Source organism: Rhinatrema bivittatum, unplaced genomic scaffold (assembly GCF_901001135.1).
Source record: "Rhinatrema bivittatum unplaced genomic scaffold, aRhiBiv1.1, whole genome shotgun sequence".
Classification (NCBI taxonomy): domain Eukaryota; kingdom Metazoa; phylum Chordata; class Amphibia; order Gymnophiona; family Rhinatrematidae; genus Rhinatrema; species Rhinatrema bivittatum.
The window spans coordinates 154,127-179,749 of record NW_021820704.1 but is presented as its reverse complement, the minus strand read 5'-3'; the positions used below and the strand labels follow the sequence as shown (position 1 = coordinate 179,749).

Below are 25,623 nucleotides of genomic sequence, written 5' to 3'. Positions count from 1 at the left end.
CAGAATTCTCACCTTCTCTGTCCAGTGGAATGGGCTCAACTGCTTTGAATGATGTCGAGGACCCACTGGTCTGAGGTTATTCTGGGCCACTGGCTCACATAGAACCACAGCCTGCCCTTGACCGGAAGGTCCTTTGACATAGTTACCAGGGTCTTGGCTACACCCAATCCACTCCAGTCTAAACTCCATACCAAAAGTTGACTGAGGTGCTGTCTAGGATTTAGGAGCCCTCTGTTGCCTGGGACAGCTACAAGGGCCTGCTGTTACTGCCAGGACTGAAACAGCAGAGGATAATTTCTCCTCGGTTGGAAGAAAGGCTTCCTTGGATCGGATCTCGAGGACTTCCTAGATGATGAAGCTTGGACTTGAGTGCTTTTGGAGAGTTGCTGGAGCATTGTACAGTGATCATGAATCTATGCTACTGCATGCGTCATGCAATTTCTGAACAGATTCTCTCCTGTGCCTTTCTTGCACCTCTTGATGGAGATCTGAGGCCCGCAGTCAAGTGAGTCTGCAGGCACTGATCACTGCGGCTGAGATTCTTGATGCCACCTCCAAAATATTATAGGTCAAGTAGACCCCATATTTTCTGCACTCCAGACCTTTATTCACCAGTGACTGGAGGGTGTCCTGCTGCTGCTGCGGCAGCTGCTTGGCCACCTCTTGCACCTGCTTCAGGATATCCCACCTGTATTGGCTAATGAAAAGCTGGTAGGCTGCTACGCTAGCAATGAGAATAGATCCCTGAAATACCTTCTTCTCAAGAGAATCCGTGACCCTTGGAACCCTCCTAGAGGGCACCGAGGAGTGGGTCAGAGTACACGTGGTCTTCTTGAGAGTGGATTCAACCACTATCTATTGGTGTGGCAGCCGCTTGTGGAATCTGGGAGCCTTCTGGATGAGGTAGACCACGTCCGCCTTCTTGTGTTGTGTTTGTGGCATCATATGGACCCTTAGTCGCAGTGGAGATGACTCCTCCCATGGGGAGGGGCCCCGTGGGGAACCACAGCGTTTAGCTAGACTCAGAGAGCAGACACTTGTAGGTGGAAAGCTTTATTGTACTGCTGTAGATAGATGGTATGAGGCAGGAAGGGAAGGCACTGTAGTCCGGTAAGGTGCCAATACGTTCAGACAGTCTCAGATGTAGAGTCTCACCCAGATGTTCAAGGCATATAGGAACCCGCAGTGCAGGAAAAGACAAGCCTGGTGGGTGGAGTTGGAGAACCGGATCATAGAAGTACTCACAGGAATTTAGTGCAGGCGTCTTCCTGGTAATGAAGATGGTGGGACCAGAGGTCCGTGATGTGGAAAATACTGGATTGATAGGCCCTTGAGGAGCGAGTACCTGATAGTCCAGAGGATCCTGAAATAGATAAAGAGAGACCCCCAAGGAGCGGTTATCTAGTTAGTAGAAACTCCGAAGGGTTGGTGGAAGCTAGAGGTCCCCGAGGAGCGGGTGCCTAGAGCTTCGTTAGGAGCGAGATTCCCCGGAGGGTAGCGAGGCGTCTAAGCGAGCAGCTTAGAGCGGTCAGAGTAGCTAAACCGAAGTCCTTGCTAACTCGAAGTAGATTGCATAGTGGAGACTTAAATACCTGGAGGTATTGACGTCATACTGTGGGGGCGCCCCCAAGGTTCCCGCAATGATGTGAACTTAAGCATAGGCAACGTGCGCGCGCGCCCTAGGTGGCCACAGGATGGAGCATGGTGGACTGGGACACCCATGCTGAGTTGGAGACGCCGAGGGTTTCGGCACTGGAGCAGCCATCTTGCCCAAGGAGGAGGAAAAGGGTAGAAAAGAGGTAAGGCAGAGCGGTCGCAGCCGACTGCGACCGATGGACGCAACATCTTGTTAATGGAAGCCACTGAGAGAGGGTTCTCCCACATCCTCATCAACAACTCCATAAAGATCTTGTGGACTGGGACTGCTATGATCTCCTTAAGAGGCTCCACCTACTACAGAATATCCAGTATCTCCTGCTGGATATCCTGCTCCGTTTGTAAAGTAAATGAGAAGGCCTCAGCCATCAGCCAGACAAAACTGGGAAGGAAAGATCTTTTATAGGAGACTTCCTTCTGCTGGCATGGAGGCCATCCAATGCCTCGTCTTCTGAAGATCCTGAGGAGCCTCTCCGCCATGAGTAAAGGGGAGTCCTTCTCACTGACATCGACAGAGGAGGGCTCCCGAGGTGCTCGGTCCTCGACCAGCAATACATGTACTGAAGTGACTAGCCGGGTGGGCCAGAACCCCCAAGGCTGACCCATCTTTGGGAAAGTTCCTCCTCTAAGGAACCATGGATGGTGTGAGTAGAGCACCGATAAGCACTTGAAGGGAGCTGAGCAGCGGCTTGAAGAATAACAGTTCCATTAACGCTCTAACACCAAGGTCCTGCAGTGCCTTCTCCATGGCTAGCTGCACTCACTTCTTCAGCTCTTCTTCAAAGATTTTCAGTGATGGACTGGGAGCCAGAAGGCATGACCAGATCCTCTTTGGAACTGAGAGGAGGAATGGTGATGGACATCTGGACCGGTGAAGACCATGACAAACCCCTGGGAATCATGGACCATAGGGTCACTTTAGGGGCATCTCAAACAAAGCTGGAGCATCCCCGTGCCTGGCACCATGCATCAATGGAGATCAATGCCAATACTTCCTTGGCTTCCCTTGATGCTTGGCACAGTCCTTCCCCAGTGCCTAGGTCAAAGAAGACAAACCTGAGTTTTTCAACCTTGAAGAGCTGGGCGATAGCCCATTTACGGAGTCCCTGACAGTTACCAATGCCAACAGACCCGATGGCCCCACCGACGTCAATGGCTCAATGGCCATCAATGCAGCTTTGAGGTCCTTCGATGTTGATGCTTCCGATGTCAATGGATCAGTCTTCCAGTGCCTGAAGAATTTGGTCCATCTTCTCCAAATAAATTCAGCCTCCTTTGGGGGTTATTTGTGCACCTTTGCAGCCACACTGAGTATCAAGCAATGACCCCAAGCAAAAGATACATCTATTACATGGGGATCCGTTACAGACATAGTCCTCCTGAAACAAAAGGGACACGAGATCAAAACTGATAGCAGCAGCCCTCAAGGGCCACTAGTTACGGAATGTACTGCCACCCCGGAGATTGAATATGAAAAAATACTACCTTGAAACTTGAAAAACCTACCTAGGGAAGATAGAGGGGAGAACCGAGGGAACCTGCGTCGATCCACACAATCCCATCAGTAACTTTGCATTGAAAAAAAACACTGAAAAAGCACTAGAAAATCCTTAACAGTAAGGAAAAAAGTGAGAGATTCACTCCATGGAAAAAGAAATGTTGACAGGACCTCACTTGGCCATGTGGTATAATGCATGCTCAGAGAGGCTCATTCAAAGTTCTAGAAACTTTAACATAAGTTTTCCCTGCCAGACTCCACTGGATGATGTTACCCTCGTATGAGAACTGCCATCCTGCTTATCCTTGGAGAAAAATGTGCTGAGAATGAGGTAGATCCTTTCAACTGGGGAATTTACAGCTGGGTGGTGACAGGACATATAATGTGATCAGTATTTGTCTCTTGGATCAGCAATAGCAGCACTGGCTGGGAGATTACCAGGGCCCTCAGATCTAACTGCAAATGTTACAATGTTCAACACTCTAGACAAGTTGATTTAAGAATATCAATAAGTGTTACTGTGAAAATCCCTTTTCACTAATAAACTGTGAATTTATTAGCTCTGTGTTTTTTGACCCAGGTAAGTTGCTACTGCTTTTACAAGTGCAAGCCAATCAAAGAGGTGTACATTCAATACATAAAAGACCATCTAGTTTAAACATACAAAATCATTAACAATGCAGAATATCAATTATTAATTAACTTAATAGCAGAAAGCTCTTCCTATAAAATCAATTGATGAAAGACTTGTACAACCTTTTTTGGGATTCAATCTTTTTTTAGAACAAAAATGACATGGTTTTGATATAAGGTCTACTTGGAATATTTTAATACCACTGATTATAAAATAAACAAAATTATGGTCAGGTAAGGCTACTTTCTGATCTCCAATACAATATAATTGATATTCCAGTATGTTAAAGCCTATTCATGTCAGAATATTAAATCTGATGTAGGGCCTTTAACAAATGTTGATCCCAGAAATAATTGCATAAAAACTTGCAATGACAATGTGGATAGAAATTCGTTATCTAAAATTGACACAACTTCGTTAATATGGAGATTAAAGTCTCCTCTGAGGTTGAATATTAAAAATCTGATTAACCACGCAACTGAGGAGAAAAGAATTTCTGTCTATGAGAGAAAGGGTTATTCAAAAAGGAGCAAAATATGTATTGCGTTTTCCTTGCAAATGTATTCTAACATATCAAAATTCAAGATACGTATTTAATTATCCAGATCAGCTGCGAGAATACCTAGATGCCTAATCCCATCGTAATATACCTTAGTAATAAGGAAAGAGTAAATAAAAGATATATATAGTTCAGACACAGTTATTTGTTGGTAATTGCTTAACAATAAAATGCTGCCCCTTTTTTTTTCTGCAGATTAGACAGGTTTCGTTATTACTTTCAGTACCAGTCCTAGATTATCACAGATGAGATCAAAAGATGTTTTCTGTAAAGTTGAAATTTGTGTTTTGTTTCAAGTATTTGGAGATCTATCTGTGTTTTATCTTCTGTAATGATTATATAAGTTTAATAAAAAAAAAATTAAAAAAAAAAAAAAAAATCTGAAATCTGAGAGCCATTACTGTTAGGGAAGGGCTCCCCAAACCTGCCAAGAGGAAGGCCACAGCAGTGTTTGCACCATTGTGTCCTGTCTCGTTATTGTCTTCTTAGTCACTTGTTGGGTAAAAGCAGAAACCCAAATGAGGAGGAGGTATCCACCTGTGAGAAAGTGGAGTTTACGTGCGTTCTCTCCAGAGGCAGAGATTACGTTTGTGCATCCCTTACATTATCATGCTGTCATGTCTACCTTTACACACCCTCAATTTTGCTTCACCCAAACATTTACCAGCGTAAGAAGCCAGTTTACTTCGGTTTAGATGTGAAGCTTATGTTTGTTCGGTGCAAGCTTTCAAAGTGTAATGAGGAGACCTCTTAAACACCAATCCCCCTCCCCTGTGTGCATCCCCTGATGGGAGTCCAGCAGCATTGTCATTACACAAAATGTAAGAAGGTCTGTGACTGAAATGTAACAGAGACCTGGCCCATCTTCTTACCTATTGGTGCTCGCATGCTGTCTCACCAGTTCAATCACTTTCCCAGTGTTATTCACAGTGGCAGCGGTCAGAAGGAAGAGTTGACGTGGGTAACCCCGATGGACAGGCTGCCCCAGGCTCCATGTTAGAGCTGCCAGAACGTTAGCATCTCCCATATCAGCCCTCAGCTTCTGAATATGCTCCAGAAGCAGGCCCGATGTCTCCTGCCAAGGCACAGACAAACAGGTTACACTTCTCTGCACTCACAGCCAATGACTGATTTAGGAATTTGGCACATCTAGACACTGTTGGTGTTGAGGTTGGTGCTGGTGCTGGCACACCCCCCCCCCCCCCCCCGAGGTTGGACAACAGGAAGCTGAAGGTCTAAGGTACATGAATCTGCTTCCTGTCGCAGCGTAGGGGTAGAAGTAAATCGGCAAACATATGACATTATAAAAATAGTTTTACAATATAATGATTAGGATAGTTTATTTTATTTTTATTGGGTAAAGAAAAGGGATCTCAAGTATCAGTACAGGGAGGAGACCTCGGGAATGGAGAGAGTAAGGGAGGAGGAACAGGAATGGGGTGAAGAGAAAAAGGGAGGATTGTGAGAAGGAAAGGGGAGGATGAGGAAGATCAGGAATCTGAGATGTGGAAGATGAGGGAGAAGGAAAGGTTCTTGGGATTGAGGAAGGGAAGGAGGGGGTAGGAAAGCCTGAAGAGTGGGTTCCAGGATTTGGGGATAAGAGAGAGGTAGGACGGGAGGTTCCAAGATCAAGGGAGGGAGGATTTTAATACAATGGGTGGGGGTGGGGGGGGGAGGAGGGAGCATGTTTCTATCATGTTCTGCTTCTGTTCCTCCCTTGCATTTCCTCTCTGACATCTTACCCAATATCACACACACCTCTCAGTCTGGGCCTGGTCAGGGAAGGACGTGCTCATTGTGGGACCCCACCCCCACCCCCTGCCACTCCAACTCCTGCTTCTCCTCGCAGCGAGACGCCAGTGTCGGCCTGCCAACGCGTTTCCCCTTAGGTGCACATGCAGCTGATGCGCATGAATTTAAAGGCCCCACAGTGGGAAAGCCTTGCAGTGCAGGCCGATGACATCATCCAGCAAGGCCTATAAAAAGCCTCCAGACTTAGATTTCCTCACCTCGGCAACAGTTCTCCTACAGTCCTTGCAGTGCGAGTTGCCTCAGCGTTTCCTGCCTGCGTGCCTGTCTTCACTTCCAGCACCTTGGTTCTTCAATTCTTGTGGTCCTCATCTCATCCGTCGGTTCCCATGTTCAGTCTTCTCTACCTCAGTTCTTCATTGTTCCTTGCCTCCTGTGTTGCTCATCTTCCCGCCTTGCCTTTCTGTCCCACCTTCCCTTGGACAGATACTTGGTATTGACCTTGGCTTGCTCCCTGGACCTGCCTTGCCTGCCGTCTGCCTTGGATCTCTGCCTGCTACTCAGACTTTCCTGCCGGCTACCTCTGACCCCTGCTTGCCTCCTGGGCATCTCCGTACATCGCCTGCCAGTGACCTGAGCCTGACTGACTTTGTTTGCTCGTCCCAGTCTCTTCAACACATCTTCTGACCTTCAGCAGAGGCCTCCACTTAAGACCTGGGAACAAGGGCTGGTATAGGCGAAGCTCCAGCTGGGCCTCTGTCTCATCCGATTCCGCCAGCTGACGGTGGGGACCTTCAGGGCTCCACCCTGCAAGTTGCACCAACTCCACCTCAGTCCAAGGATCCACATCCACAAAAGAAACACTCATTACATACTCCCATCTGCTTTGTAATGTCTCCAAAAATCTTTCCATATTGAACGTATTTGGCTCTTTGCCCAGACAGAGCAAAGTGCATTTTTTCAATATCCGCAATGTACGTGATCTGCGTCCGCTAATAATCTGGGCTGGGATTGTTTTCTCACCTTGTAGCAATTGCAAAACGGTCAAGTAGGAGCAAATGTGAAACCAATGTTCGATATTTAGTGACCACTCTTCATCCAACCCCTGTAACCCCAGAGCTCCGAGGACGTCAGATATTTCTTGCGTAACTATTTGACAGAAGTGTTTAACCCCAGGGCATCCTAACCTCATATGGAGATAGGTAGATTCGTAGCCCTTTCCCCACACACCCTGAACAGTGGGGTCTGCTCCTACAGAAATATGAATGTAACCTCACCGTGGTGTACATGCTTGGCATGGGTGGGGCCATAAAATTATTTATAATCCTTTCTGGGCAGGGACCTTGACCAGCTCTTCTGCTTCCCTTTACTCCCAAGGTGTGAATCTTTTCCGGGGGCAGAAAGGGGTCCTTCCAAGTCCCAGGGCGGGGTGACTGACTTCCTTCTGGGTGAGGTGAATTTTTATCCACTGTGTGCCCAAAGACAACACAGGGACCACTGGATTAGTGTCCAAAATAAGAATATTACTGCAGACAGCAATGGCACAATCAATCTGAATTTCCAGCACCACCGTTCTTTTCCTCTTTAGTTACAACTTTTATTATCCTCTATCTGTGCAAGGGCTTTCCACCCGCCTGGATTAGGTGAGATGTCGTTCCCAGTGGGCAGGGCAATGCTTTAGTGGATGGGAAACCCCTTCCAAGATGGCCAAAAACCTATTTCTACACAGAGAGCACATTCTCCCTCTCTGCAGGGCCTCTGAAGACTCAGTATGGGTGGCCTCCCATTGTAGATGAGTTCTTACTCACAGTTAGATGTCCTTGGTCTTAATGGGGATCCCTGATGGGAGGGATCCAGGATGGAACTGCAGATCTTACAGAGGGGCAGAAAACGCTTTCTCCCAGGTCTTCAAAATTAACATCTTCTGTTCCCCAAAAGTAAACACCACCAGAGATCTCTTGCAATGGGTCACCACCACTTCAGGGGACAGGTCTTCCCTATCCCTGGGCATCTTGAACACAGGGTGCTCTACTCCCTGAGTCCTGGAAAGGTCCAGGTGTTCAACAAGCTTCCTACCAAGCAAAAGTCCAAAAAGCCAAATTAGTCCCTGGACAAACACTCTACACCTCTGAAGGAGAGAACAGCAGTGGAGCCCTGACCTACTCTAAGGCATCTCGCACGGATTCCAAGGCCCCAGGGAGGCCATACTGTAACTCAAAAAAATCTCCAACCTTCCTCTGAAACTGCCCTTACACCTCCTGCAGGGGATATCCATTCAGCTGCAACAAATGGATCCTCCCCCTAATTATACTCCCTAGCAGGCCGATAGTGTAAACCCACGGGGAAAACGCGCACTCAGCCACCTCTCCCGGGCACGCGATACCATATTTAAATGAGGGGTCGCGCTAAAAAGGAGGCGCTAGGGACAATAGCGCGCGCCCCAGGCGCCTCCTTAGCAGCGGAAGCCCAGGAGAGGTGGCTGTCAGCGGGTTTGGAAAACGGACGCTCAATTTTACAAGCGTCCGTTTTCCTAACCTGACCTGCTAGTCCATTTTTTTTTAATAATTTTTTTTTTTTTACCTTTTGGTTCCTCTGATTTATTATCGCCATGATATTAAGTCGGAGGAAGTACAGAAAAGCAGCATTTTCTGCTTTTCTGTACACTTTTTTAGGCTGCTCAGAAATGTACGCCTGCGTTTGCATTTGATGAGCGCTACTAGTTTCGAGGGGGAGGGTTTGGTCGTGTGTTTTGGACATGCTAAATCCCTTATTGTATAAGGTGTAGTGGACACACATCCAATATGTGCGTCCAACTGTGGGTAAAACAGTGTGCTCAGCTGAGCGCACTTTACTGTATCAGCCTGTAACTGCACTAACATGCATGTTCCCAGGGCTTAATTGGTAACCCAGAAAGCTGCCCGGGTTACATTAACAAAATAACAAGGAGTGTGAAAGATCATGTGTAATAACTTCACCATTAATTCAACTCTTCTGACACACATAGAGATTTTATGCACAGTCTCCCAGATCTTCTTCCAGTCTTTGGCCGTTAGCTCTACTTTACAATTAGTTGTGGTTCTGTTTCTGACTCAAATTTTGCTCCTAGTATCCCCCGGTATATAATAGATACCCCATTTATTACAGTCTAGAGCCACCTGAAATAACTCCATACCAGATAACATCCAAAGGGAGCTAGAGAGGGGCATCAAATCCTGCAGACCGCTACACATTTGAAGATATAGTGCGCCAGTGAGCCATCTCCCAAATCAAATTGCTCTTTTAGGTCATCAAAAGTTTGAAGCCCGACCTCAACCCATATTTGAGTAATTAATACCAATCCCTTCCCGGCTCAGTCCCTATATCCATTAGCAAAAGTGAACCCAGACATCTTCAAATTATGATATATGGGGGCAAGTGGTAATAACTGATCCTCAATTAAGTTCAAAAACTGGGAAACTGCCCTCCACACCCCCAAAGTATGTGCTAGGAAAAGACTGTCATGGACAGCCTGCTGGACCCCTGGAGAGGTTGGAGGCAAAAATAAAATAGATCGCAACCCCAGTGGCCCAGCGGCCTCTCTTTCGATAGAAATCCAAGAGGCATCAGCCTTAGGGTGAAACCAAGCTTTAAGGCATACTATTCTAGAGGCCTCATAGTAGAGATGCAGGTTTAAGAGCGCCATCCCACATTGACCCTTGGGCCTCCATAACGTACTTAGTTTAATTCTTGCCTGTTTATGCTGCCTTATAAATCTAACCATAGATCGGTGCAATTCAGTACAAAAAATGAAGCTGGGATGTTAGAGAGCAGGTGCTGGAATAAGTGTAGCAAACGGGGGAGAATATTCATCTTAAGTAGGCTAATCCTACCCACCCAAGAAATGTTCAAGTCTTCCCAAGCTGCCAAATCATTCTTAACCTTGACTATCACCCGACTGTAGTTGGCTTTGACTAGGTCTTTATACCTGGGCACAATCTGGATTCCTCGATCTATAAACCCATCACTAACAATCCTGAAGGAGGAGTGCAGTCTTCTAATAGTATTCACTAATAGAATTTTAGCTTTACAATAGTTAACCATGTATCCTGACAGGCTCCCAAATTTTTTAAGAATATTCATTAAGGCTGGGCAAGACTTAACAGAAGGTACAGAGAAGGGCGACCAAAATGATAAAGGGGATGGAACAGCTCCCCTATGAGGAAAGACTAAGGAGGTTAGGAATTTTCAGCTTGGAGAAGAGACGGCTGAGGGGGCATATGATAGAGGTGTTTAAAATCATGAGAGGTCTAGAACGGGTAAATGTGAATTGGTTGTTTACTCTTTTGGATAATAGAAAGACTAGGGGGCACTCCATGAAGTTAGCATGTGGCACATTTAAAACTAATCGGAGAAAGTTCTTTTTCACTCATTGCACAATTAAACTCTGGAATTTGTTGCCAGAGGATGTGGTTAGTGCAGTTAGTGTAGCTGGGTTTAAAAAAGGTTTGGATAAGTTCTTGGAGGAGAAGTCCATTTCCTGCTATTAATCAAGTTTACTTAGGGAATAGCCACTGCTATTACTAGCAACAGTAGCATGGGGTAGACTTAGTTTTTGGGTACTTGCCAGGTTCTTATGGCCTGGATTGGCCTCTGTTGGAGACAGGATGCTGGGCTTGATGGACCCTTGGTCTGACCCAGTATGGCAATTTCTTATGTTCTTAAAGTGTCTGTGAGATACAAAAGAACATCACTGGCATATATAGGGAGATCTTGTGTTTTATTCCACCCACTTGGAAACCCTTGACGTCTTCAGAGGACTTAATAGCTTCTGCTAGGGGCTCTATAACAAGATCAAAAAGCAGAGAGGACAACAGACATCCCTGTTGTGTCCCACTATCAATAAAAGGGGATAAAGATCCATTTATTGGCAAATGTGCCTATGGCCTAGCATACAATACCTGAACCCAAGCTAGAAATCTTTCAGGGCGTCCATATCACTCCAGGCTTGCAAACAGAATAGGCCAATAGACTCTATGAAAAGTCTTATCTGCGTCTAATGAGATAACCCACCCTGGGGTGCACTTCACACATAATAATAATAATAATAATAATAATAATAATAATAATAGTAGATTAAGCAAGTTACGAGTATTTGCAGTGTGCAGGCTCCTTTTTATAAATCCCATCTGATCTTTTTTGACCAATGAGGGCATTAGTTCCAATTGGAACCGCAAACTTTTTGTCAGTGTCGGGGGTGGGGGGGGGGGGGGGGGGGGGAGGGGGTTACTGTTTCCTCTATGGCCATAAAAGTATTTATTAGTTGAGGCTGCTCTTGCCATCCTTCCCCTTCTTCTTGCCCTCCCAGGGGGTGAGCGGAAATGCTTTGTGACCCAGGTGATGGAGTATCTCTCCTGCTCTCTGCTGATGTAGTTTCTTCAGGCCGGACTCAGACTGGGTGTTCAACTTAAATGCACTAATTATTTCCAAATGTTCCATCACTGTCACACAAACATTCCACAATTGAAATTGTGCATTTGAACTATTTACATTCTCTCTCTGCTGGGGAGCTTGTATCCATCTCTCTGGCTCCTGGGAGAGAGCTTGCCACTGTTTCATCTGTGCAAACAGCCCAGTAGATTGGGGAATCCTACGGGGGAAGCTCCATACCATGAAAAAGTTCCTACCTCAGTCCAGTCTTATGTCCTCAGCCTGTGTCCTGATCCCTTTGGGGTGGAGATCCAGTTGGGAATCTCCAGATCTTGATGTCACAACCTCACTTCCTTCTTCTTCGCTTGGTGACCCTCTCTGGGAGAGAAGCCTGATGTTCCAGTACTGTTCACAGCTCTCTATCTCCTTCACCAGAGGGGTGGGAAAAACCTCCACGCGAACAAAAAGGGGAAAAATGGCTCTATCCAAAATATCTCCCGCTGGGTGGTGCTGGCACTGGTCTTGCTTCCTCTAGGGAGTAGAGGGGCTGCTCACAGGTCTCCAAGCCCCTGCTCTCAGGATTAGGGGGGGTTGCCCTTCTCCAAAGCACAGGGTGTTCCCCAGAACAAGAAAACTTATCAAAAATCTGAATTACAAAAACCTCTCTCTCTTCAAAAGGGAGGCAGACCCTCTCAGACAGGGAGTGCACTGATCTGGATTCTTCTCTAAACGCAACAAAAAAAACCAGGCTGGTTTAGTGGGTCCAGTTTAGCGTTGAAGAAAGTAAAATAGCTCCTAACTCCTTAAAACCTAACTTGAAATGACCACATTCTCTCTACCTCTAGCTCCACCTTATGCCCTGGGATAGCCAATAACAGTCAGCTCAATGGAAAGACTTAAAGAAAATGCAAAATCCCAATGCTGTTACTAGTGCTGATGGTAAGGGACCTAGAGCCATCTAGTGATGAACCAAAGGGTCAGCCACACTACTAATTTCAGTCCACATTAATCAAGGATATGAAATGATATGAACTACAATCTGAGCTGTCCTTACCCTTCTTATATTTAAGTGAGATAACAGCTTTAGCCAGACTCCCACGACTAAACTCCTTTTCCCCAGCAGTGTGAAATAAAGCTGTCAAAAAGGGGGCCACCTTGCCCAGGAAGGTTTTACAAAGTTCAGCATGGTAGCCATCTGGGTCCAGGCAGTTGCCCCTAAAAATAGCTGACACTGCCTTCTGGATTTCAGACAGCCCAATAGATGCGGACAAACTCTCAACACTTCCTATGGGAACTCCTGGCATACAAAGTGAAGTTAAAAAGGAGCATATTGCAGTTAAATCCTCCCCTTCCGGCATTGTGTATAAGGAGGTGAAGTGTTGGGACAAAAGTTGACTCTCTCTCCGCAGCTTATGCATCATTACCCCATCTCTAGTCCTAATAGAAGCTATGATATGTTGTGATCTATACAGCTTGTGCTTGTGACTTGCGTAGGCAATTATGCACCCCTTCAAGTATGCTTTCAGAGATTCCCATCATAATGTGGGGTTATAATCTGATTCTGGATCATGAAATACTCCAAAATTGCCTTTCCCACCATTTCTCTGAACTGCACATCCCCTAAAAGTTAGGTATTTAGTCCCCAGTTATGAGCCCGAAGTCTCATAACATCGAAATCAAGGGAATATCTAACTAGGGTGATGGTCTGAAAAATGACATGACAGTACATCCACCCAACTGATTAATGATAAATTCCAGCGGAACATAAAAAATAATCTATCCTACTATAGGTCATGTATCTATGCAAATGGTGCATATAGCCCCTACCCTGAGGGTTATGTTCCCTCCAGACTTGAGGCTAAGAGCATTAACCAAGTCCTTTAGCCATTTACAGAAACTGCAGCTACCTCTTTAGCTGATGACCGGTCTAGCCTCGGATCCGGGCATAGATTCTGTCTCCCCCAATAATTAAGGCAGTAGTGTCTAGGGCAGTTAATTTATTTAAGAACATAAGAACATAAGAAAATGCCATACTTGGTCAGACCAAGGGTCCATCAAGCCCAGCATCCTGTTTCCAACAGTGGCCAATCCAGGCCAGTGTGTAGAAGAATTCTTGCTGATTAGTTTTCAGGCCATATAAATTAACCACAGTAAAGAAGTAAGTATTCAGTGAACATCACAAGATAACAAATGTCCCCTCTGGATCAGTAATCGCTTGATTGACCACTAATGGAAGCTGTTTATCAATCCGTACACAGACTCCTTGAGTATGTGAGTAGTAGATGCCTGATAAATCTGCCTCAGCCAGCATATTTCAGCTTCTCATGTTCAGATTTAGTGAGATGGGTCTCCTGTAACAATAGTATTAGGGCCTTACGTTTTTTGGCATATTGCAAAATACATTTCCTCTTCTCTGGCAAGGCAATGCCAAGCACATTTAATGATGATATTAAGATAGTGAGCCATTATTCGAACACACAGTCATAATTGCCAAGGAAGGGTATCTTACAAATTCGACTGAGAACTCTGCCCTTGCAGAGCATAGATATTATCCCATACAGCGTGAAAAATGTCCCGTCCCCGCCCCCCCCCCCACCACCACCAAAAGGGTCTCAAAGTTGATAGAGAATATAATGCACGCTCTTTCCCATTTTTCTTTTATTGACAACCAGAAAAAGCTCCCAGTCCCCCCCCCCTCCCCCCACTAAACAGCAACCCTTGAACTAGCTAAATAGGCAGCAGCCCTATCCTGGTCATACCCACCTCTTCCATTGACCATCTAGGGAAAAGTACCCTTCTTAGAGGCCTAGTGACCTTCAGGCAGGACCCATGGCCTGAGAGGTAGGTACAATCCATCTAATATTCTGCCCTTCGCAGCCCACCCTTGCACACACACACACACACACACACCCTCTCCCTCCTGAAATCCAAAACTGCACCCTAATACATTCCTCATGCATAAAAACAACAGGTTTAAAACCAATACAAGAAACAGATATGAACAAGAGCAAGCTGGGGAGATGTGCAAGCCTCAATGATCAGTCTAGCGCCAGATTTACCAGGTTTGCAAACCATGGTTTCCGTGGCCATTCCAGAGGCACCAGAATCACCTGCCTTCAATGAGTCTTTATCCTTCGCAAAACCCTGCCAATCAGTGGCCAAAGTGGAAACACATGTAGCAGAATCCCACTTGGCCACAGTCAGGAGAGAGCATCGAAAACATTTGCCCCTAACTCTTGTCTGCGACTGCAGAATCTTTGAGCCTGTTTGCCCTGGTTGCCATTAGAGTCTTCTGGGGAACACGCCATCTTGAACAAATAAGGGACATTACCTCACTTGAAATTCCCACTCTCCGGGATCTAGCGTGTGCCTACTGAGAAAATCAGCCTGAACGTTCTCCATTCCAGCTACATACAACACTGACAGAAACAATAGATTCCTCTCCATCCAGCAAAACAACTCCTGGGTCTCTAGAGATACTATCTGACTCTTGATGTCTCCTTGGTGACTGATGTAAACCACCGCTGTTGCATTGTCAGACAGTGCTCTTGCTGCCCATTCTAGGTCTAATGGGCAAAACACTATCAAAAGCAACCAAATCGCCCTGGTCTTGAGCCAGTTGATAGACCAGGATGCTCCTGCTCAGACTGATTATGGCAAATGGCCTAGATTGGCATCCTTGGTCACCATCACCAAATCCGGGTTCTCCAATCCTATTCTTTTTTCTAAACTGGCCCGTGCCAGCCACCAGGACAGACTCGACCTGGCATCACCAAGCAGAGGAAGGCGACGTCCATAATACTCTGATTGAGGACTCCAGTTTGACAGAAGCGCCTTCTGAAGCAGGCACATACGTGCAAAGGCCCAGGGAACCAGATCTAGTGCCAACACTATGGATTGAAGATGAAGCATTCTCCTAATTGCTCCTGCAATTTCCAAATCCTGTCAGAGGTCAGGAATATCTTGCCTATCCCAGTCTCGAAAAGGGCCCCCAAGTATTCTAGCATTTCACATGGAATCAACTGGTTCTTTGCAAAATTCGCCACCCAAGCTACAGACTGCAGACACTGTAATATCCTCTGGACTGACTGCTGGGACATGTCCTTTAACTTTGCCTGATACTGGTGGATCAAAATGTCCTCCCTGCGGAGGGTCACCGCCATGACAACCATGACCTTGGTGAACGTGCAAGGAGTCGTTGCGAGACCAAAGGGAAGGGCCCTGAACTGAAGCTGCTCCACTAGAGCCACACACCTTAGAAACTTCTGGTGCTTCTCCCGAATAGGGAGATTGAGGGAAGCCAAGAACTCCCCCTTTCTGACTGCTGCAATGATTGACTGCAAAGTTTCCATTTGAAACCAGGGCACCCACAGGGAAGCATTCATCTTCTTGAGGTCCAGGATGGGTCAATAGGTACCCTCCTTTTTTAGAACCACAAAGTAAATGGAATACCATTCCTGCCCACGCTCCCTTAGGGGAATTGGAATCACTTCCCCCAAGGTCAGCAAGCGATCCAGAATGGAACGAATTGTGACCATCTTGCTTCTTGCAGTACAAGGGAAAATCATAAAGGCCTCATGTGTCGGACATGCATACTCTTAAGGTGTAACCATCTCATCTGATGGAGAGGATTCACTGGTCCGACATTATCTTGGTCCACTCCTTATAAAAGTGAGCCAGATTTTCCCTGACTATCGAGCATTGGATCAACTGCATTTCATTGTGAAGCCTTAGGGGCTCCAAGGTTTGGTCCAGAATTTTCTCTGGTCAACTTACAGGACCTCTAAAAGGACTGTGTCCTATTGGAGCCTTGCTGCTGGGACGGGACTCCCTTACCTGGTTTGTATCATATGGCATCCTGGTACCTTTGTCTATTCAAGAAATTCTGTTTCCTTAGGCTTATCCTCGGGCAACTTATGCCCTTTGGATTCCTCCCCAAGTGTTTCACTAGTTGCTCCAAACCTTCCCCAAACAACAAAGGGGAGTGTACCAAGCTGCAACTTCGACCAAACATCAGCTTCTCAATTATGTACCCATAGGAGCCTCCTGGTAGACACCACCAACATCATGTTTCTGGAGGACATGCGAAGGAATCATACAGAGTGTCCACTATATAAGCTAATCTGGTCTCCAATCTCTCAGCTTCCTTAACAGAACAACAGTCCCTAGAGTCCTGTACCGGAATCCTTTGCTTCTAGCGCAAATAGGCCCTAGCTATGAAACCACTGCACACTGCTGCCCTGATGCCAAAGACCAGCACCTCAGTCTCTTAAGAATGATTTCCATATTGCAGTCCTGTGAATTCCTCAGGGCCGCACAGCCCACTAGTGGGATATGGTCTTCTTAGTGACTGCTAACACTAAAGCATCCATCTTGGGCAACTATAAAAGCTCCAGGGCTCCCTTTGGCAATCGATAGAGCTTAGCCATGGCCCTTCCGACCTCAAGGGTAACCCATTTCCTAAATACCAGTTTCCACTGTCCTGTGGAAAGGAAAAGCCTTAGTGGGACCCCTAAGACTTTCCATGATGGGATTCTCCATTTCATGCTACAATTCCACTTCCACCTGCTTTATACCAAGCTCCTGCAGCACCTGAGTTATCATGGAAAACAATTCCTCTTTGCAAAAGAATCTCCCTCCACTATGGAAACATCTCCTCCCCACCCCCACTCCCACCCCCACGGCTCTCCAGGCAAATCCTCATGCCTGGAACAGGGTTCTCATCCTCATCCTCTCCCTAACTCTAATGGTGACTTCTTGAAGATAGGTCCAGGAAGTAATTTCCTTCTAGAGGACCTGGGTGGGCCCACACCCCTTCCCTGGTGTACACCTTTTATACCTTGTGGGGGTGGGGGGCATGGAGCCCCCTTACTTTGAGGCTTCTTTTCTAGCCAGAAATATCTTGTGCATCAACAAACTCTGCTGAAAAGGCTTTCACTCCTTCAGGTTCCCCTCTCATAGAACCTCAGACCCCTCCTGGGCCCTTTCCGAGGCCTCTATCGCTAGGGACAACAATAAAGACAAAGCTTCACCTTCCCCTGACATGCCCTGCACCGCAGGAGAAGCAGACAAAATGGCTGTGCTTCCCGTGTTGCATGCCACAGGAGCACTAGTTGCCTCTGCTGATTGCGGGGCCTGCCTCTTGTTCCCGAATTTCCTGCCTTCAGTTGCAGACCCTACTCCCCAGGAGCTTCCTTCCTGCTGCCCATACAGGAACTGCTGAGCCCCAAAGATCTAAGTTTGGCCTTGCATGTACCACATACTCTGCAGCTCTTGCCACATTCCATGGGAGCCGCCATTATGAAGGCACACGTGATCCTCTCAAAAGCGGAAGACACAGTCCTGAGCCAAAAACAAATAAAAGTGCTCATCAGCTGCTTCCCTGAGATGTCTCCTTCTCCCTCCTGCACCAGCTACAAAGTGAAGTTGCTCACCTGTAACAAATGTTTCCTGTAGCCAGCAGGACAATCAGTCACAGATGCGTTGGTGGGATACATCATCCGAAGACATCGAGTCGGGCCTGGTCAATAGCTGAAACTTCCGTATCTGTGCAGTAAGTCAGCATCCAGTGCCATTAGATGCTGCATACTTCCTCCTCCTCAGACCAGGAGAAGAGTGAGTGAAAGCAGAATAGCAGAAGTGAAGGCAAGAAATAAGCCAGCGAGACAGAGTCTGTTTGAGATCAGAAGAACCAGGCCTGTTAGGGTCATAGGTCACAAACATCTGAGAACACTACCATGATGCCTGGGTTTGTTGAAGATAGATTCTTAAGAGCATGAACACAGTCCAACGTGTGCATGGCGTGCCTCCTCTGAAGTAGTATGTGGCGACCCCCCAAAAAACATTTTACAGGTACCTGGTGGTCCAGTGCTCCCTCCATGTGACAGGGGCCGGCCAATGGCACGGATACCCTGTCACATGGTAAGGGCAAAGGGCCATCGGCGCCATTTTGATTAGTGGCAGCCGACGGCCCGGGAGCGGGAGATCGCTCCCGGACCCCCACTGGACCACCAGGTACCTGTAAAATGTTTTTTTTTGGGGGGGGGGGGGGGTCGGGAGGGTGGGGGAAGGAAAGGGATTAGTTTTAAAGGGTCGGGGTGGGTTTTTTGTTTATCGGTTCGGGCGCTGCCGATAAACAAAACCTCGATCGAGCCCGACAAAAAAACAAACCACATGTAAATCGGAACCGGAATCCGAACCGATTCCAGTTCCGATTCACATCTCTAATACATAACACATTCCATGTATCGCTCTTAAAACCTGTGATCTTATCTTGGCCCACCCAGAAAGCCCCTGAGCCACCTCCTTTGGTGGCAGAAACTGATAAGACGTACAAGGTCCACGAAGTCCTAGACGTCCGCCGTAGGGGCCACCGGTGGGAATACCTCCTTTCCTGGGAGGGATATGGACCCGAAGAGAATTTGTGGTAACCAGTTCAACACATCCCGGACAAGACTCTCCTTGTAGATTACCATCGTGCTCATCCGGGCAAACCCCAACCTCCAAGAGGGGGGGCGTAACGGGGGGGGTACTGTTACATGTGCCACCCGCAGCGCAACCCTCTCACCTTCTTCCACGGACTCCAGCTCCTGGTTCCTTTTCACTGGCGGCGGTGGGTCACCAGCTCAGACCTCGGGTCGCCTCTGGTGCCTCCACCTCAGTCATGGTCCCCAGTGTTGCCAGCGTCACAGAGAGGCGCTGCCATCAGTGCCACACCCCTCCCTAGGCACGCTCGCGCACATCACTAATTCTTTTAAAGGGCCCGCAGCGGGAACCTGGCCATGGCCCCAGATGTTGACGTCAGACTCCTCCATGTATATAAGCTCAGGCTTCGCTCCATAGCATTGCCTTTGCAACAGGTCTCCGAGTACTCCGAGTACTTATTGCTGATAGAGAATCCTCTCTACTTCGTATTCCTGACTCCTGTGGTTCCCAGTTCCTGCCTTCCTCGTTCCTGCCCTGTCTATGTGTTGGACTGACTCTCTGGATTTTGACTCTGCTATGCCTGACTGCTCTTCAGCCTATCTCCAGCCCCAGACCTCTGCTACACCTGACTACATCTGCCTGCTCCGTGCCCTGACCATTGCCTTGACTGACTACGATACAGACTTCTCTGTGTCCAAAATTCTACATTGCTTGCCACGTCTTCCGCTTGCCGCTGGCCTTGATTCAAGCCTGTCAGTGTTGCCTCCTCTAGCCTATTCCCTGGACATGGACTTACAAGGCTCTGGCCTTTCTTTGCTTGAGCACCTGCAGTTACTCTTCGTTCCATTGGCGTCTGAGTTCCTGAACTGAACCCAGTCCAGGGTAGGAGTACACCATCTATCGACTGCTGTCTTTGGGCTGAACTACCTTTCTTCTCAAACCAACCTCGAGGCCCACCTAAGTCCTGCTGGCCCCGGCACCCAACGGCTCAACCCATGGGGAACGAGGGCTGGTATAGGTGAAGCTCCAGTGACCTCTACCTTCAGCCCACTCTAACTGCCGACGGTGGGGACCCGTAGGTCCCTACCTACGGGTTGCATCAACCTTTGACGCAACAGTGATTGTATGCATCCTTGAGGTTGAGGGAAGTGAAACAATCCCTGGGCCTTAGTAGAGAAAAAATGGATGCAGAGATGTCATGCAGAACTTCTCATAGTGGATGAAATGGTTAAGCACTCTCTGATCCAGATTGTGGCGGAGATTTATTTATTTATTTAAAGTCTTTTCTATACCATCGCTAAGTTATATACCATCGCAACGGTTTACATGTAGGCACATAAGTAAGTTTGGAGTAAGCGTACTATAGTACATTCTAACAGGTGCCATTAAGTTTCGGTTACATTAAAATCATAAAAATACGAACAAATGTTTAGTGATGTAGGTTCTGGCCAGGAGTACCTGGAAGGTACTTTTACAGGTCAAAAATCCACATTTACTGTATTATATTATTACATTCATTGTGTACTCAATTTGTTAAAATATTGTAATGCACATTTATGAGAATAGTGCTGTGTGCTGGTGCTCTTCTGTTTATTCCAGTGTATTTTCTATTCTCCGGACTTTTTATAGAAGGCTTGTTTAAAAAGCCATGTCTTTAGACTTCTCTTGAATGTTTTGGGGTCTCTCTGTAATCTGACCTCCAAAGGCATTGTGTTCCAGAGTGAGATCCTCCATTTTTTCGGAACCAGAAAGAAACAGGTGTAGAAACCCATGCCCTGTTGACTGGGTGGCACAGATTCCACCGTATCCATGAGCAGATGCTGGAGTTCCTGATGAAGAATGGAAAGTTGTGACAGAGGGCACTTAAAAAGGATATGGAGGAGTGGGCGAAGGTGTAGTGAAGAAATCAGTGAAATAGCCTCTGGATACAATACTCAAAACCCAAAGGTATGAGCTGATATTGCGCCATGCCTCTGAAACGTGCACCAGAAGGCCTCCTACTAGCATGGCCAGGTAGGGATTAGGAGGAAATGCAGGACCGTCAAAAGGATGAAAGAGTAGACAGGGCAGACTGAGGACACTAACAAGAGCCCTGATTCCTCGGGCAAAGAAGTGCAGCTCCTTGGGAAAGAGCAGGAGCATTCTGAGAAGAATATTGCCGAGACTGGCGAGACCAGTAATGTGAGTAGAAAGACTGAAAGCTGTGATACTGATGCTGGAAATATGGACGACTGGAGAAGGAATAGTAAGGCTGCCTCCTGGTTGGTGGGACTGGTAAGGCTGAGACAAGGAATGCATGACAGCTCTAGAAGCTATGTGGCAACATCCTGAATTTAGCGCAAGAGGCCATAGAGATACTGTGCCATCTGCACATGGTGAGAAGAGATACGGGCAATTAGGGCCACTGATTGGAAAACCCTTCTGCCCTCTGAGTTGAGAAATTGAGGCTCTTTCCCCAGAGTGGCAGAGACCCAGAACTGGGATATTTTCACCTTAAGCAACGCTGTTTCCACAATGTTGGAATGGAGAGGAATTTGCAAATGTGAATGACCTGAGCAGGCCTGAACCTTGTAATTAAGGTCCACAAACTTGAAAACAGATGGCACTATGAAAGGCATGGATCAACTCTTCATTTGAGCATCAAAGAGAGCATCATAAATCGGAACCACCTTGGTTTTCTTTAGGCAGTTGTAGGAACTGAAACACGCCTTTGTGCGTTTTAGACATAACTCTTCCCCAAGGAGATCAAACCCATTCACCACAGCTAGCTTGGCAAGGAATTGTCCAGGTGAGTGAAACCGCCAGTAGGATCCAGAGAAGCTGGAGAGGAGATATCTGGTGAGGATGAAGATGGAGAACAAACTGCAGAGTAGACAAGAGTCCAGACTCCAGTGATCTGGATCTCGGTCTATGCTTAAGGTGGAGGTGCAGAGGAAGATGGATGAGGCCTATCCTTGTCTGAAAGCTTCAGAGAATGTAGCAGAGCCAGTGAAGGAGACAAAGTAGGCACAGGAGAGAAGCATGGAGGCAGTGTGCTAGGTAAAGGAGATGCAGCAGGAAAAGGAGGATCTGGGTGAGATGCCCTAGGTGCATCCTCCACCAATTTCTTCTGCACCTTGGTCAGCACTTTGTGCTTCGGTGCCAGAGACGGTGTGGACTCCTTTGGCACCTTGGATGGCATGGATCCAGTGAATGCCTTGGAAGATGCAGAGTTCTTGAGTGCTTTGGACAGCACAGAGCCTGAAGGCATTTGAGACTGTGCATTGTCCTTCGGTGCCTTAGATGATGCGGAAACTTTAAACACTTTGGATGGTGCTAATGCATCCAGCGCCTTGGGCAGCACTGAATACTGCAGCATCTTGGACGGTGGGAGTGCCTTCTTGCTTGGAGTTTGTGTGCCTGAGTATGCACAATGTCCTTGGGTACTGTAAGAAGCTCAGAGGCTTTAGCTCGATTACCAACCACAGACGCAGAGGGAAGATGAGCTCCATGATTTAAGCTTGAGGGACTGTTGGTAACACTGTTCCTGTGCCTGGAGGAAGACATGGTAGCACGGGCTGAGATGGAGGCTCACGGTGCATAAGGCGAGAAACAAGCCATAGTTGCACTCAGTGGTGAGAGGTTGATTATATGGGGAATGATGAGACTTGCAAGAACTATGGGTGAGGTTGACAATGGAAGAGAGGACCGAAGGCTCCCTGGAATCACTGCAGGAGTCACAGCTACTACAGCAGCGTGACTTACGCCGATGGGGAGGAGAAGGATCCAGCTTCTGCTTCGAGGACTTCACACACAAGAATTCATATTTGACTTTCAAATCCCTGTAGCAACGTGTTCTGGGTCTGCATGCCTTACAATCGGAAGAATCATGATGAGGCACCAAGCAAAGACGACAGACATTGTGAAGATACCTTGACGACGTCTTCTTATTGTATTGAGGACAGAGGCAAAAAGAACACCACCCCCTCCCCCCCCCCCCCCATGCAAGAGTTTGCTTCAGTCACGACTGAAACACAGGAAAAGATCAGACCTAACTATTCGCACAAGTGGAAAGAATGAGACTGAGGAGGGAGAAGCATGCAGCGTCTAACGCCACTGGATGTCAACTTACTGCGCGCAGGTGTGGGGTACTTCTAGACATTTCAGCTATTGATCAGGCCCAACTCAATGCCATCGGATGACATATCCCACCACCACATCTGAGACTGATATCCCATTTGTCCATGGAAAACAGCACTGTGATTTGCAAAAGGCAATCTCCTAAATGCCTTTTTTTTTTAAGGAACAGTACCCCTTAGATCCAAGAGATAGGGAGAAGGTCAGGGTATGAGGGCGCCAGAACACTAGCCATCAAATCCATCCAGAAAGCCAGGGCACTACCAATCTAAGGGTCATTGACCCCACCCCTCCCCTACCAGGTGAATGGCACTTAAACAGAGCCTAACATCCGTGGGAGCAATTTGGCTATAATCTCTTTCCAACGACTTGGCTCTAATACCACTTTAGGGTTTTATACCACAACCATCTGTTGGAGCAGGAGAATAATGCACTGAGCAACTGCAGGTAGCACACTGGCTTAAGTACTAAGGTACAGTGAAGCTTTGGTTCTCTGTCTCCATCTGCTGGTTGGGATGAAAAACCCACTCGTCTGGACTGATCCGGGGAATGAAGAGGAAAAACAGGTTACAGGTCTCTGCACACACAGCCCATCATCTCCCACTGTAACCCATCTGTCTGTGTGTAGCTGGGAAGTGATGGGCTATGCATGAGGATCCTGTAACCTGCCTGTCTGTGTATAGAAGGGAGATTTGGGGCTATATGCGCTGAGAGGTTTAACACATTTGTCTGCTGTACGTGGGAGACACTGGGCTGTGAGTGCCGAGATCTGTAATCTATTTGTGTGTAGCTGGGAGGCACTTGGCTGTGAGTGCAGAGACATGTAACCTGTCTGTGAGTAGGGAGGAGAACCTGGGCTGCACACAGAGACCTGTGTGTGGGAGGGAGACACTGGGCTGTGAGTACAGACACCTGTAATGTAGGGGGTTAGATGGGTGTGCACTGCCCAGTATCTTCCTCCCACAGTCTGACAAGTTACAGGTTTCTGCACACACAGACAAATGGGTTACAGGTCTCTGTACTCTCAGCCCAGTATGTCCTCTCTACACACAGGATCTTCACTCATAGCCCATCACTTCCCAACTACACACAGACAGACTGATTTATGCACTCATACGCTTACAAATCTGTGCATGAATGTCAGTGTATACATCTGTCACTCAATAGCCAGACTGATACGATGTGTGCATTCTATATGTGGAGCATAATTTTTAACATCATTTATGTGGCTACATGCACATTTACCTTGGTAAATTTGTCTATCTTAAAATTGCCCTCCTCAGTGCAGTGTACGTGGGTTCACAGTGCACGTACTGACAGCCACCTTAAACAGGGGCATTCCTTTGGGCATCTTTAGTTTGAGGGGAGGAAAATAGCGCTCAGATTGAACATGACAATTTCAAAAGCTGGTGCACTATTTTCTTTGTCTTGGCCACCCACACAAGAAAGACTAGATGTAAAGTACGCAAGTGGATTTAACTCAAGTACTTGTGTCCCACACTATGTAACGCTGGTTCAGTGCAGTGCATAGGGCCCCCCATTACATATGTTAGGTCCCACATTATGTATGCTGGTGCAATGCATAAGTCCCACACTATGTACACCGGTGCAGTATATGGGTCTCGCACTATATATGCTGATGCAGTGCATGGGTCCCACACTATGTACACTGGTGCAGTACATGGGTCCCACACTACATATGCTGGTGCACTGCATGAGTCCCACACTATGTACACCGGTGCAGTGTATGGGTCTCGCACTATATATGCTGATGCAGTGCATGGGTCCCACACTATGTACACTGGTGCAGTGTATGGGTCCTGCACTCTGTATGCTGATGCAGTACATGGGTCCCACACTACATATGCTGGTGCACTGCATGAGTCCCACACTATGTACACCGGTGCAGTGTATCGGTCTCGCACTATATATGCTGATGCAGTGCATGGGTCCCACACTATGTACACTGGTGCAGTGTATGGGTCCTGCACTATGTATGCTGATGCAGTACATGGGTCCCACACTACATATGCTGGTGCACTGCATGAGTCCCACACTATGTACACCGGTGCAGTGTATCGGTCTCGCACTATATATGCTGATGCAGTGCATGGGTCCCACACTATGTACACTGGTGCAGTGTATGGGTCCTGCACTATGTATGCTGATGCAGTACATGGGTCCCACACTACATATGCTGGTGCACTGCATGAGTCTCATACTATGTACACCGGTGCAGTGTATGGGTCTCGCACTATATATGCTGATGCAGTGCATGGGTCCCACACTATGCACACTGGTGCAGTGTATGGGTCCTGCACTATGTATGCTGATGCAGTACATGGGTCCCACACTACATATGCTGGTGCAGTGCATGAGTTCTATACTATGTATGCTGATGCAGTGCAAGGGTCCCCATTACATAGGCTGGTGCAGTGAATAGATCCTACATATTACCTACACTGGTGCAGCGCATTGCTCCTGCACTACGTACACTGGTGCAGTGCATGGGTCCTATACTACGGATGCTGGTGCAGTGCATGGGTCCCTAACCACATATATTGGAACAGTGTATGGGCC

The 25,623-nt window shown here is 47.2% G+C and overlaps 1 protein-coding gene across 1 annotated transcript in view; it reads right to left on the bottom strand.

Annotated features, from left to right (window-relative positions):
- The window catches only part of LOC115081976 (von Willebrand factor A domain-containing protein 5B2-like), a 269,330-nt gene that overhangs the window by 94,207 nt on the left and 149,500 nt on the right, over positions 1-25,623 (bottom strand). The window contains exon 15 of the mRNA XM_029586215.1: positions 5,220-5,422. Coding sequence (XP_029442075.1) covers positions 5,220-5,422 — 203 coding nt within the window. The remainder of the gene's footprint in view (positions 1-5,219; positions 5,423-25,623) is intronic.